General features: G+C 34.6%; 1 protein-coding gene across 6 annotated transcripts in view; it reads right to left on the bottom strand.

The window, feature by feature from the left end:
• LOC121418260 (EH domain-binding protein 1-like) overlaps positions 1-16,189 on the bottom strand; it is a 93,394-nt gene that overhangs the window by 28,889 nt on the left and 48,316 nt on the right. For 5 of the 6 annotated variants that reach the window (XM_041612021.1, XM_041612020.1, XM_041612024.1 and 2 more), the window contains 5 exons: positions 15,098-15,279; positions 12,900-13,120; positions 5,718-6,009; positions 5,185-5,458; positions 1,410-1,618 (listed from right to left, as the gene is read on the bottom strand). In XM_041612021.1, the coding sequence (XP_041467955.1) occupies positions 1,410-1,618; positions 5,185-5,458; positions 5,718-6,009; positions 12,900-13,120; positions 15,098-15,279 (1,178 nt within the window). The remainder of the gene's footprint in view (positions 1-1,409; positions 1,619-5,184; positions 5,459-5,717; positions 6,010-12,899; positions 13,121-15,097; positions 15,280-16,189) is intronic. The other variant, XM_041612026.1, reaches the window with a different exon arrangement.

Raw genomic sequence — 16,189 nt, 5'->3', positions numbered from 1 at the left:
AAAACCCTTCCACTTCTAATCAGGTCACAGTACGATTGTAAGGTGTACAGTTCTTTAATGACTAAAGCAACCATACAAAATTTATTAAAGGGTATCATTTCATGTATTCCTGAAAACCTGCTCAAGAACTATAAATATCTATGACGGAGTTGGTTATGTTATAAGACTTCAATTTCAAACTACTGCTATAACAACCCATCACAGAGTGCTTGAATTCAAACCCTTAACAAGAAAAAACAACATGAACACCACATTATTAATAGAAATACTACTAAAAATGAAATAATAACTCAATAATATCCATCACTCATGAAATAAACCATTTTCAATCTCAGAAGCATACCTTAAAGACTTTGAGAATTACTTCTGCCTTTCTTAAAGGGCAAGTCCACCCCCAGAAAAATGTTGATTTGAATAAATACAGATAAATTAAATAAGCATAACACTGAAAATTTCATCAAATTCGGATGCAAAATAAGAAAGTTATGAAATTTTAAAGTTTCGCTTATTTTTCACAAAACAGTGATATATGCACAACTCGGTGATATGCAAATGAGAGAGTTGATGATGTCACTCAATATTTCTTTTGTTTTTTATTATTTGAATTACACAAAATTTCAATTTTCACAAATTTGACAATAATGTCAATCTTGGTTGGACTACGATTGTTCAAACAATGGTAATTCCACAGGTTCATGGAGAAATGAAACCTTGTTTCTCATGACAATAAGGAGAAAATGGAGATATTTCATATAGTAAAATACAAAAGAAACAGTAAGCAATGTCATCAGTCCCCTCATTTGCATACAGACCAGAATGTGCATATAACTGTTTTATGAAATAAAGCACAAATTAGAAATGTCATAAATTTCTTATTTTACATCCGATTTTGATGAAATGTTATGCGTGACTAATTTTTCTCTTTTTATTCAAATAATTTTTTGTTGGGGTGGACTTGTCCTTTTAAAATTTACTCTTGGAGGCACGACTTACCCCAACACAATGAAATAATATCATCATGTGAAAGCCTGTCTGATATCATTCATGATATTAAACCATTCACTTTACCTTTATTGATATAAAAAATAAACTCTTCTATCTGAAACAAATATTTTCTCCAAAAATACCACTGATACCAGACATCATCACCTACAGTCAACAACAAAATTTCTATGACCAAGGAATAATTTTTTTTGGTATCGCAACACAATTTGAGCCACTTTTTCTTTAAGTCTGAGCTGCACAAAAAAGACTTTGGCAGACTTTTACACAGGACAGTACAGCACTTCGTTGAAAATTATTACAAAATTATTACCTCAAAAGACATGAAGAAAGTAGGGAGATCATGAATTTGAAAAGAAAGCCAAGATTATATAGTGGCTTGTGAAAGACTACCCCCATCCACTCACATTAAGTCTGGCCGATGACGATGGATGATTGCACAAAAAGCCAAACCATTCCTCCAAGAGGTTGTCAGGTTGGTGACCTTGACCCCTCGATAACCTTTGGTGACCTCTTGACACCATAGCAACAGCTGCTGGCTTGGTGCATTCTTGTTGGACTTTAAAGGACTCTCTCTTCCCTCGCTAGAACGTCGTCGGCTAGGACTTGCAGAAGTCTGTGTGGGATTGATACATTATGTTTCTCTACCTTTAAATCAATGATTTATTTCTACCATGTCTTTACAGATTAAAAGTATGCATGGAGTAAACAAAGATATTCAATAAATTGATAACAAATAGTATTCATTAAAATTCAAGTCTCATGGAGAGATAGCATGATCAACACAAATCAAGAAAAAATATGAAATTATTTATGAATATGAAAAATATGAAAAAAAGGCAGTCGGCAGTTATCCAAAGAAAAAAAATGGGTTGAATGAAATCAATAAAAATTTCATTTGGTTTATATCTGTCAAGTAAAGGAATAGATTTCAGGGAATGTTTTTTTTTAATCTCATTATAAAAAGAAACAAATACAAAACACAAACAAAAACATGTGGAAGTCTGCCCAAGTTGGAAAATTAAAATTATATCATGCAAATTTCATAAATTTATAACATCTAAAAAAAAGAATGGAAAACACTTTCTATGTTCATATCTAGGATGTATTACATGAAATACAATGAAAGTAGACTAAGATAAGTCAAAGAAAAAAAATCAAGACTTGAATTAGTATTTTGGTGTGTTTTTATGTGTGTGATCCGATGATAATACAGTACCGTGGGTACAAAATTTAAATGAATAGCTTATTGTGTGCAATATGTAATTGCCGTATCAAATGATAGTTTCAAGGCCATACAATGAATCTCATGATTCTTGTAGTTATAGGCAAAGTTCTTAAAGCCTGTGCATAGCTTTGGTAAAGGGTCAATAATGTGATTGATAATCGAATATCATCTAATATGACAGTCTTACTGAAGCGTAGAGACCGTTAGATATTTTTCCAACTGCACTTCTCTGAGAAAATTTCAAATATTCAAATCTTGGATATATAGCGCCCTCTCTCGGTGATGCTTGTTTTAAATTTTAAAAATGGGCATTCAAGCACTTCTCTTATAAATTTAGTGATTAGATATCCAAAAGTTACAGACAAAGAACATATCTTGAAAGTTTCAGCCCATTCCATGATTTGGAATAGGATTTAATTGAAAGACAAAAACACACAGATATTTTAATTTGATCGGGTGACCCGATCAAGTTAAATTTCCATGTAAAATCGCAAAATTTATCCTGTAAAACACATTTTCATTTCATATCCTCCACATCATAACTGTTATAGGGCATATCCATTCATATTAGCTAGCAATGAATTGGAATAGTGATAGGTGCATTTTGGTGGATTTACCAAAACTATACACAAGCTTTAAGTGCCTTAATTTCACACAAGTTCAAGTTTCAAGATAATTATTATCTAGTTACTGATATGTTCCAGAGATAGTAAGAAACTATATATTGAACACTGAATATCAAAACAAACTGTGTTCGACATAGATAAAGAATGATGTGTGATACTAGTATACCAAAAGGGATACTCCGGGCTGAAAATATTTACGTGATAAATAGAGCAAAATTCACAGAGCAAAACGCAGAAAATTCCATCAAAATCTGGTAACAACTAGCAAAGTCATTGCATTTTAGAGTTAAGCAATATATCGTGGAAACAGTTACATGCACACCGTCATGAATATTCAATGAGTGGGCTGACGATGTCACATCCCCACTTTCCATTTTCTTATGTTATACAAGAAATCATAATTGTTTAATTTTTCATACATGTGTGAATGTATGTCTCCCTTCTTATGAAATAAGTTGCAGCAATAAATATCTAAATGCACTCAATCAGTTGCCAAAGCAATATATTTAATTTTTGGAGGAAGCAAAAATGAACTAACCTCATTTCATATCATAGAATCAGAGTGCAGTATCTTTGTTTTCAAGCTGCTTAATGTACTTGGCCAATGAAAAGTGTGATCTTGACCCGATTAAACAAATTCTTGTTTTGAAACCTATACCATTTTAAAGCACAGATATTCAGATATTTTGGGCTCAAACAAAAATAAAGTGAAAAATTTTAACTTTTTCAGGTGAAAATAATTATTTTGTAGCATATTTAGATCAAAATGTCAATTACATCACACAATCTTTAAATCAATTCAAACACATGACCTGAAAGAATAATTCTTCTTCTTTACAATGATACCAAAATCATGAGATTTGATGTATATTTAGAGCAGCATAATCAAATCAAATAATCATAATCAACATAATCAAAATAGGTGTTTTGGTTTGCATCAAGCTCATTAAATATGCAAACCTCTCTAGTCATGAATATCTCTTTAGATGAAAGAAGCCACTTTTTAAGGACCTGTCTACTGACACTACTATTTTCAGCCTGGAGCATCCCTTTAATCCTAATAGACTGCCTGACATGTTGATTTGAATCAATAGAGAAAATCAGACAAGCACAATACTGAAAATTTCATCAAAATCGGATGTAAAATAAGAAAGTTATGACATTTCAAAGTTTTGCTTATTTTTAACAAAATAGTTATATGAACGAGCCAGTTACATCCAAATGAGAGAGTCGATGATGTCACTCACTATTTCTTTTGTTTTTTATTGTTTTAATTATACAATATTTCAATTTTTACGAATTTGACGATTAGGACCTCCTTGCCTGAAGCACAAAATGTTAAAATAATGTTCAGGGAGGAATGAAACTTCATTTCACAAGACAATGACGAGAAAATAAACGTATTTCTTCTTTCATATAATAAAATACAAAAGAAATAGTGAGTGAGTGATGTCATCAGTTCCTCATTGCATACCGACCGAGATGTGCATATAAGTGTTTTGTAAAATGAAGCGAAACTTTAAAATGCCATAACTTTCTTATTTTACATGCTATTTTGATGAAATTTCAGTGTTGTTCTTGTTGAAATTTTTTCTTTTTTTATTCAAATCAAGTGTTTGTTGGGGTGGACTTGTCCTTAAAAAAAAAAATTTTGGATCTTAAAAAAAATATGGCTTGAAGTTTATACTAAAAAGAATAAGCGACACACGAAAGGCAGCCGAGATGAAAAGGGAGAGACACCATGCCCCTATCCTCCCAGTAACCAATATTATTCAAATAGCCCAAGTCCTTTATGGGTTAAAGATATTGTTTACAATTTGATATAATAGGAGTTATACATATATCATTAAGGACAAGATGACTAGTACAATCATTTCATAATATATATAAATCAAACCTTGTGCAAACAATGAATATAAAACAACCGAACAATGGCATATGTTATAACCCCAAGACAAGATAGATGTAACATTTGAAAGAACTTTCATAATAATGATCAGGTTCTTTGAAATGTTACATCTTGTTGCTTATTTATGCTTTCAAGAAACATAAGACAAAACACAAATCTACGTGATTAAATTACTTTTTTTTAAAATCTGAATATTTGACATAAATATAAGAGGGATGGGTAAACAGAAAAGGAGATAAACTTCCCACAAGGTGAAACTGACCAAACATGCAAAGAACTTGATGATCCCCAAAAAGAAAGAAATACCATACACCAACCAATATAAAACTCCAAAAATGTGCAGACAAGAAAGAAAATGAAAATTAGGTGAACAACACCATGCACATGCTATCTGTGTGTTTTATGTGCAAGTATGTTACCCAAGATCTAGGACTGGGGATTGGCTTCTCCTGGACTTCTTCTTCTTCTTCATTGTCTCCCTCCATTGGAATGGGAGACTGTCTGGAGGCTGCCACAATCGAGGACGTAGAGTGAGTGGGGGATGGAGAACTGCTACTTACAGGTTCAGTGGTTCCCGCCGTAGCCCATCCACCGTCTTTCTGTTTGGGGGGCTGGGGAGAGGACGGGGACGAGTTGGTGCCGCCGTCGTTTGGAGGTTGGGGTGCTTTTCGTTTCCGCTGCTTCTTGTCTGCACTGCTCGATAAAAAAGCCATGAGAAACAGAGAACATTGTTACTCTATTAATAAATATGTATTGCAAATGAAGCCATTGTGAACTTAAGGCCGATTAAAGAAAGAAGTTATACTAGCTCGTATAATGAAAGTTTATCTCATTGAAACCTATCAAAATGTAATCAGTGTCATATAACATCTTAAAAAATAAAATATTATATTAAAATAACGGGAATCGTTTGTGGTTTAGCTCCATGACAGAAATAAATTGTGAAACTCACTCATCAAAATCTGCTGCATCGGCTACCATATAAGGAGTTCCAAAATCTGTTGAGGCTACAGGTGTACTAGGGGTTAATGAAACAGTTGGAGTGGTAGAATCCGATGAGGGCGATATATCCTCATCTCTTTCTCTTAGTTCCTGTTGGTAGTTAGCTCCTCCGTCATACTCAAAATCATCGAAACCCTCACCATGTTCGAAAGATTCTCCTAAAGCATCAGCAGAGTCACTGTTGAAGGAGGCATCCAGACGTGTCGGTCGACCGCGAGAGTCACATTTTAGGAAAGGGTCACCTACATCAATGAGATTAGATTATATGTGATGAAATTAATGAAATTGTGCTTTACCGATTATTATATGACTGATGAAAGATAGATAAGGTATATAATTGTCTTAATCCCCCCCTCCCTCAATCAAAATGAGATCGAAGGCTTTCCACAAAAGGCGGGAAAACCTTCACAAGTCTTTCAGCGGTTCCAGGGTTTGGGGGTTTGTCGGCTTTTTATTTAAAATGCTTATTTTTCATTTTTATTTGATTCAGATTTGTGCGGGAGAAATTTCTCCATTAATGTGAGACAGTGAGAAATGGGTGAAATGTGTGAGTCTCAAGCTCAATGTGTGAGTGTTTGCAGCCTTCCATCCATCCATCCATCCATCCATCCATTCATACACACAGCTCATGAGTTTCCTTTAAACAAATACAAAATACTAGAAAGTTAGTAACTCTCAAAATTCTCTTCACTCAACTTCTTCTCTCTGCATTTCATATTCATATGGTCATGAGAATTCAAAAAATCTGCAACCTTGAATGCAGAATCTAACCCTTTATTTTCTACCCCTCCAAGAGTGAGTTGTACTTTTGGCCACTTGTTATTCCACCCCTGATGGAAACCCGAGACCCTGTGACCAGATTCTTGGGGAAACCAGCTACATTTCAATCTAGTGCTACTGTTTCACTACTTAGTGGTGTTTGTGTGGCTAGTCGGTGTAAAGTGAAAACCAGCATGAAATATTGCACTTTGAGGGAACCTTTCAGCAGTGCAGTAAGGGCGTAAGATGAGGGAACCAGCATGAAATATTGCACTTTGAGGGAACCTTTCAGCAATGCAGTAAGGACGTAAGATGAGGGAACCAGCATGAAATATTGCACTTTGAGAGAACCTTTCAGCAGTGCAGTAAGGACGTAAGATGAGGGAACCAGCATGGAATATTGCACTTTGAGAGAACCTTTCAGCAGTGCAGTAAGGACGTAAGATGAGGGAACCAGCATGAAATATTGCAGTGAGGACATAAGATAAGGGAACCAGCATGGAATATTGCACTTTGAGAGAACCTTTCAACAGTGCAGTAAGGATGTAAGATGAGGGAACCAGCATGGAATATTGCACTTTGAGAGAACCTTTCAGCAGTGCAGTAAGGACGTAAGATGAGGGAACCAGCATGGAATATTGCACTTTGAGAGAACCTTTCAGCAGTGCAGTAAGGACGTAAGATGAGGGAACCAGCATGAAATATTGCACTTTGAGAGAACCTTTCAGCAGTGCAGTAAGGACGTAAGATGAGGACGCCAGCATGAAATATTGCACTTTGAGAGAACCTTTCAGCCAGTGCAGTACGGACGTACAATGAAGGGGAACCAGCATGGAATATTGCACTTTGAGGGAACCTTTCAGCAGTGCAGTAAGGACGTAAGATGAGGGAACCAGCATGAAATATTGCAATTAAAGGAACCTTTCAGATGTGCAGTAATGACTTTAGATGAAGTAGGGGGAGGGGGTGGATTATCACCAGAAATGTGGAGATGCAGTGAAAGGGAGTTCCATGAAGAAAAAAAAACATTACAAAAGTGAACAATAAGGAGAAAGCATGGATGAAATAACTTTATGGAGAAAAAAAGACACAGACAACTCAAAGTAGTTCTAACTTTTCAAAATTACCGTTTGAAAAGGCAATAAAATGCACATTAAAACCTTTTTTAATGGGATCGATCTGATATACCACAATATTTTATAACTTTCACTGTTTATCATTTTATGAGATAGAAAAAATGTCATTGAGAAAGAACAAAAGCCACAAACATCAGGGGCAGAAATCTCTCCCAAAAGGTAGGGGGAACAAGGGGCTGGAAAATTTGACAAAAAAAAAGGTTATCATCCCAAATTTCAGGTCGTTTTGACGAAAATAAATTGTGATAAGCAAAAAAAAAAAGTTACCTTCCCAAAAGCAAGGTCATATCTTGTCCTAAAATACATGTTGTTTTAATTTCATTTTGAATGACGTATTTCTTACCATCATAAAAGACCACAAATAGTAGGGGGGCATTTGATATTGTGTCCCCCCTGGGATTTCCACCCATGACAAACATGAACTAAAAAGAATAACAATAAGGGTACCTTCTCTCAATGTACAGTTTAAGCATTACATTACATTTGTAATTTGTAAAGGCAAGACCATTTTATTTTATTTTGAGGGTTGAACACATAAGGAGCTCATTAGGTGCAAATTTCTGCATATTATCTAAGAATTTCTCTTTTAGTAGTTTTTAGAGTTAGCATAATGTACATTGATATAAAACTTTGAAGTTGGTACTTCATTAGAATTTGAAATTCATTTAATTTCCTTCAGCTCGAAAAGACCCCCAAAAATTACCAGACAAATAAAACAGCACTTTTTATTTTATTTCAGCAAATAGACTAAACCAATATTTAGACCACATGCTTACTAATCCCTTCATAAACTGGTTTTGTGGTGAAAAGGATTAATAGCAAGGCTTAATTCCATCAATTGGTTACAGACATTAATTTTTTTAATTCAGTCATTCTAAATAAAAAATGTATCGACTAAAAAGGGGACAATTGCAAGGATAAAAATCCACTGATGTGAAAATTATTTTTCTTCAAAATTAATGGTACACATCTAGTGACCAAAAGGGTTAGTTTTGCCATATAACTGGAGAGAAAAAAGTAACAAGCACTTCTATTCCCCCCCTTTCAATTAGTTTTCTTACCAAGTTTAAAATGTCTTTTTGTTCCCAGAGTAAGGATTAGCTTACATAATGAACATTAAAAATTCAGCTTTCTTTATTTCACGGATAAATCCCAGATTTAAAAACGTGCATCTGTTCATTTCTTTATTCTTCTAAACTAATGGGGGCCATGATGGTTTTTACCAATTTCCATGGTTTCCATTTTGTACTTAAAAACTTAAAAAAGCAGGTGACAGCGGATAAGGGAGAGTGAAGAAAGATGTTAGCAACCCTTTTCTTTTTATCCCCCTGAGGGAGAAAAAGATTATGATATAATGACCAACAATAATCAGCATCCATAATGCACTAAATCTGAAAATAATCAATTTAGATACACACAGGACATGGAGGGTGAAAGCATACAAACTGACAGTGTTGCAAGTGCCTTAAGCTTTTTCATTTCATGATAGTTTTTTTTCCCCCTTCCCCATTATTTTTTGACAAGATGAGGGAGAAAGAGAGAAAGAGAGAGAGAGAGAGAGAGGGAGAGAGAAAGAAAGAAGGATAGGAGGGGTTATAATAAAAAGTGAATTGTAAAGTTTCAATCAAAACCTTTCAAGATGACTCGGACAATAGGATCTAGTCCGCAGCAGCCCTAACATGCAGGGTAATGTGGGGTGTAAAGCCGCTTTAGGAGTGGGGATCATCTATTGTAATGGTCACTCTATGGTCACTCTCTGGTCACTACAATCACCAAACTCAAGTCAAGAGACAAAGAACACGATCCGACACATTGTACGCTTTGTCCACTCAGATGTAACTCTACTTGAGAAATTAGAAAAAAAGAAGGGGAAAAGTGATTCTGATGGGAGGGGGGGGGGGTGGGATAGAAGAAAGTGATGAGGCCAACGCCTCCCCATCTTTTCAGTCAGGCATCTATTGAAAAGTAGTTTGATTGAATAGGAAGCCCCAATATGAATAAGATAGATCTAGGGCTGATTACATAATGCCTCTCATACTATTGTGTGCCACTGACTAAATCTCTCCCATTCACTGCACCATATACCCTCTTTTTTTTCACTCTTTTGATCTTTCCACTCTCAAATAAATTTTATGTTCCTTTTCCCCTCTCTTTTAGACTCTATACTCCCTCCAAATAATAAAGAGAGAAGAAGGGAAAGTACAGACAGGGGTGAAATACAGATCTCCATGTGCTAGTCTAACTTAAAGAAAAAAATAGATATTTTTTTAAGACTCAGATGAGGAAATACATGGATAGACAGCGATAATTCTCTTAAATGACAGCAATTGAAAAAAAAAAAAACAGAAAGATGGAAAGAGGCAGAAAGAAATTAGAGTTTAACTATGTAATAAGAATGAGTTTTTAATAAAAAACCAAAAAAAAAAGAGTCAATAAGGAATAAAATGATAAAGAGAGTGACAGTACACGATAGAGTGAACGAATGAAAGAGTGAGGGTGTGAAAGGAAGATAAAGAGATGGAGAGTGAAGAGAGACAGAGAAGGAGAGCAAACGGGGAAAATAAATGGGAGGACAAGAGCATTGAAGCATACTGCTTAAGTATGAAGAATTAGATGAGAAAGAATCGCTCTGACCAAATCCTCTTACCTTTCTATCAAATCAGACAAAATAAATAGCTATAACAAGCAGTCCAACAGTCTGTTAACTGACAGCCAAACTCATTTGAACTTAAAAAATCACAAGGAATATGCCAGCAAATCCTAATAAATGAGTCGGGAATTATATACATCAATTATGTTACATGAAAAATGCATTGTCCTTACACAACAGCAAACATGCTTTAGAAATTTCAGGATTTAGAGATCTCTCTAAGTCCTACATACGGAGATCATTACAAATGTCTTATATCTGTTTCGGAATGTTCAAATTAAAGTATCATTAATCAGCGCCCCTTGAATTTTACAACATACCTGTATACCCAGATCCTAAGATTTCAAGCAAAAATGGCAAAAATAAATAGTGGTGAAGGTCAGTGGGTGTGATTCAAAAAGTGATTTTCCTTCTCATTATTCATTTTCTTTGGGGGGGGGGCACCTGTACGTATTTCATAAGTAAATCAGTTTTCATAGATAAACCAGAAAAAAATACAAAAAAGAAGTTGAATTTGTGATTAACTGCCTAGGCAAATATCATTTAGCAGCAATGTATAAAAAAGTTATAATATTAAAGTTATATCTTGTAAAAGTTTTATATCTTAACCTGATGGTATCCAAAATAAAAAAAAAATCACAGACAATATTCAACCTTTTTTATGCAGTTCAATATCATGTATTTAAAATCCTTTTTATATCTGTTATTGTTAAAATCCTTTTTATAGTATGACTGGTAAATTTTCAGGGGAAAATATTAGAAATAACAATCAGTCACAGAGGTGGGAGTCTGTTAACTTTAAATTTTAGTTCCCTTTTAACAATCAATATCAATTCAGCTACTTTATCATTCACGAATTATGTCTTCACATTCAAACAAGTCTGCCTTATAAAATCACAATTAATTCAAATAAATCTTAATTCATTTCAAATGGCAGACCAATACGAAAACACAGATTAACGCTTTTAGTAATTGGTTGAAAATTGAATTAAAGTGGATTATAGGAGGGGATTCAATCTTGCCAATTTTCGCCACCTTGATGACGGACTCCTTTTCCTCAGATGGGCGTTCGACAAAACAAACTAAACAAACAAAATTATTGATTTCAAACAAGGAAACATAGCTGGCGTGCCTCTCAGAATTAGCACTGCTTATTGAAATCTGCGAGACCCATTCCAGAAAACTCATTAATAATTCATAGCGGCTTTGCAGCCGAGTGCTAAACAGCAGTAGGCACCGATTTAGGCTTTCATAACAACAGATCAATATGGATTTCTGGACGGCAGTCAGACTCAGCCTCTAAACCTTGATCACTGGAGAACAATACCAAGATCTGACTCAGAAATTGGTTCTATTCCAATACAAATATAATGATGTCTACGCTAACAGAAGTGAAAAAAATTTACTACAGGCGAGCACCCATAGTATAAATCAGAGATTTGAAATCAAAACATAAACGAATTGAATGTCAGTCATAATATGTACACATATATGTGTGTGTGAAGTTATACATGTACAACAGCTTTGCCAACTCTTTTATTAAATATTTTGTGACAGAAATGGATGAAGAGAACAATGGTAGGCGTAGCTTAAATCAAGGTTCCCCAGAGCTATCTACCCTTCCAATAGCTCTGGGGAACCTCGATTTAAGCTACGCCTACCACTGTTCTCTTCATACATCTGTCACAATATATAAAGTCACTTACACTTAATTATGGAAAAAAGGAGTTCACACATGAAATTAGTAGTAGTACATTAATAATTCTCAATTTCTAATGAAGATTTTGGAAAGAGAGGAATGAAAAAGACTGAGAAAAGCTATGTAAATAGCCAGGTATGCATGTAGTATTGCTGGATATATTACACATTGCTAAGGGGTAAAGAAAATTTAAATGCAATTTCGAAAATCAATATCAGTATCAGAATAACAGTCCTCATCATTATCAACATCATCATCTTCTCCATCATCATCTACTCCATCGTCATTGTCGTCACCGTCAACATCATCATCATCATCATCACCACCACCACCATTTGGCTTTAATGTGTAGGCCTAAAGTTAACTGTAGTTAGATTAATCCCTTTTTCTTAGTTTAGAATCAATAGTCAATTTGGACCATCAAAGCACGCCTGACAAGCCTTTTATTGGTCCACCACCAAGTTCAATCTGAATTTGTGCATTGATTTGTACATAACTTAATTTTGTGGAAATGAATAAATGATATACTATAAAGCCCATCCCCTACTTATATACTTCAACTACTACTAATAATAATAATGGTGTATTTACCCAGGGTAGCCGCTACAGTTCTGAAAACTGTTCTCCCAAGGGACCCTGCTATCATTTCCCTGGCTTTAGGTTTGCTAACTAGGCATTCAAAAATTTGAGGAATTCCTTCCTACTGGGAACCCATTCACCTCACCTGGGTTGAGTGCAGCGCAACGTGGGTCAATTTCTTGCTGAAGGAAAACACGCCATGGCTAGGAATCGAGTCACGTCCCCCAGATTGGAAGACGAGAGTCATAAACACTAGACCACAAAGACCCAACACTGCCACCATGCCCATCATCATCTCATCTTATTTACCTGTATATTCTTCCTCTTCTAAAGCATCTAAAGCACTGAACGGATCCTCTGTATTATCGTCCGGTCCCATGAAGGTATACTGACTAGCCAATGCAGTGATCGTCTCCGATGTGAGGATCTCGCGATCAAACTCGTCGTCCTCGTCATCGAAATCATTGAGATCGGCGATGTCTGGTTGGTGAAAGCTAAGAATACTGGCAAGACTCTGCATATCATCATCACTGAAAGTAAATGGATAAAAAGTTGGGATATTCACAGGCAATGTTCTCTGCATCATGGTAGTAAGAACGACTCAATTGGAAAATACTGATAATCATAAGATGCTAATATCAGACCTGCCAACCTCTGGGAATGAAAAAGTGTATTTTTCCCCAAAAGTGTATTTCATAATAAAATGTGTGGCACACTCGCTCATCGCAGCGCTCAAGCTGCATTCAAGCTAAAATGCGCACTGCTCTTGCAGATGAAAAAAAAATTAATCATGTGTACCTCTCACCCTGGTTTTAACAAAATTATTGAAACAAAAAACAAGTTACCTGAAATTACAATGATGTAATATAAACCATAGTTGTGTAAGTTTTATGAAACAGAGACATATAGAGATGATTTTGCTCAATAAATTATGATTTAAAAAAAAAATATTTTTTTTTACAAAAACATATTTTTTAAAGAAAAAACGTACTGCCATGTTTTGGTTGCAAAAACGTACTAAATGCGCCAAAAACGTAATGGTTGGCAGGTCTGTAATATGGATCTTAATCAAATGATTATTTGAAGCACATGACTAGCCTTTATTTTATTATTTTGGCTCCAAGCAAAAGTAACATTCCAATGATAAACAAAAGCACTCGGAAGTACGAGAGTTACTAGTAAGAAGTACTTTGACCACCTAACTCTATGTATTTATCATACATGTAATACAAAATAATGAGCATATATCAATTGGACATGAGTAAAGTAGCTACTCTCTTTAAATTCAGAAGAGTCCAAACAAACTTGGCTTTGCCTTGTCTTTGTGCAAATAATCCTAAATACCTTTGGTGTCATGCATTAGTTGTATATTATTCCACGAAGGCACCATTCTCATACCATGAACATATATATTTCAAAATATGTTTTAAAGTCTCTAATTCAACATTATTCTGGGGAAAAGGACTACCTTTGGCATACAAATATCATTTTTAACAAAAAGAAACAGATTTTCCAGGGGCAAAAATGCATTAAGCTATAGATCTCAAACAAGGTTACTGAATTTAATGAGCATTGCTCGTACATTAGGGGATAGTTCTTACAACTGATATATATAAGATTAGATAATAAACAGCTTGAAATCTGCAGAGCAACTTTAATGACACGGAATCTAATGTCAAGTATGACTAAAGCGTTCTCTTATCTTAATCAAGAGAGAGTATGATGCCATTATTTTACAAGTGTGTATGGATTGTCAAAGCAGAAAACAATTAACTTCCAGTATTATGATGACAAATTACCATCCAGGTTGTGCAGCTCTGGAGAATGCATTAAGGATGATAAATTGGGGATTGCAAGGACTGAGAAATAACAATATATGCCAAATATAAAGAGCGTCATAAGAGTTGCATCCTTAAAGGACAAGTCCATCCCAACAAAAAGTTGATTTGAAATAAAGGAGAAAAATCCAACAAGCAAAACACTGAAAATTTCATCAAAATTGGATGTAAAATAAGAAAGTTATGACATTTTTAGAGATTTGCTTAATTTCACAAAACAGTTATATGCACATCCTGGTCGGTAAGCAAATTGGCAGACTGATGACGTCACCCACACACTTTTTCTTTTTAATTTTATTATATGAAATATTCTCATTTTCTCCTACTTGTCAAATGAAACAAAGTTTTATTTCTCCCTGAACATGTGGAATTACCATTATTTTAACAGTTTATGGTCAAATCTGTAAAAATTCTAATATTGTATTATTCAAACAATAAAATACAAAAGAAAATAGTGAGTGATGGACATCATCGACTCTCTCATTTGCATATTACTGAGTTTGTGCATTTAACTCTTTTGTGAAAAATAAGCGGAACTTGAAAATGTCATAACTTTCTTATTTTTACATCCGATTTCGATGAAATTTGCAGCGTTATGTTTTTTTTTCTACCGATTCAAATCAACAAATTTAATCTAGAATTAACTCCCAAATAATGATGAAGACTTACGTTGCAGCCCCTTCTCTCAGTAGCATACAGGAAACGGTGAGCTCTAGAGATGCACTGACAATCTTCTTACTAACAGGTTTTAATGTTATCCTCTGTCTTTCTTGCGTAGGTACCATACTAGCAAAGTCTTTCATGTTAATTACACCTTGCGCTAGCACGCGACGCTTGCCTTTCTTCGCTTCCTGCATATCATAAAGAAAAATTATCAAATCATTTTTCTTCCAAAAGATGAGGAATTGTTCTATAATTCTTCAACAAAAACTTTAAATAACAAGGTGGTTGGAATACCACGTGTCTCGCCTGATTTCACTATCAATAAACAAACATGCAAAATGACCTCTTGACCCCAAGATGGCATTTGATGTAAGCTTTGTAGGAATTAAACGTGACGATACCTAATGATCATTTGCTAGAAGTGTAAACTAAATTTATATGAAAATAAGGAAATGAAGACATGTTTAATCATTTGATCTTTTGACACCTAGATGACCTTTGACTTCACCATCTTCATCACCACAAATGAGGCATTACGCAAGGATCACACTGCGGTATCTATACAGCATATACCCACATATTTATTTCAGCAAAATTTTGAAACAATTGCTTTTAGAAATCATCTTTATTACTGGAATCAAGTGAGAACATCCCCCTTGAAAATCAGCACTGATTTTACTAATTCGACTTGCTTAACCATACTCCTTTTGCATTTTATGATACAAAAGGAAAAATATGATATTTTGTGTAATGATTGTACAATATCTTTCATAATTTTTGTACAATTTAGTCACAAAAACGTTCCAATCAATCCTTCATGGATTTTGGTAGTGTTTAAAGGCAACTTCCAGACAAGGTAGCAACAAAATAATGGACATGAGAAGAATAAAAAAAATGTCTCATTTTGTATGACTTACATTAAAATGGATTGAACAATCAAAGTTTCAAGATGATCGTTTAAACCAATTTCAAATCATTGGAATGAAACAGGAAGGATATAAATGGAATCAAGCCCTTTTTCTCATTAATACTCAACTGAGATGGACATACAAAGTATTTCATGACCATGGAAAACATACAAGCAATGCCATGTACCTA

The sequence above is a fragment of the Lytechinus variegatus genome, chromosome 7 (assembly GCF_018143015.1).
Source record: "Lytechinus variegatus isolate NC3 chromosome 7, Lvar_3.0, whole genome shotgun sequence".
Taxonomy (NCBI): domain Eukaryota; kingdom Metazoa; phylum Echinodermata; class Echinoidea; order Temnopleuroida; family Toxopneustidae; genus Lytechinus; species Lytechinus variegatus.
The sequence above is the reverse complement of the archived record's forward strand: the minus strand, read 5'-3'. Positions and strand labels throughout refer to the sequence as shown.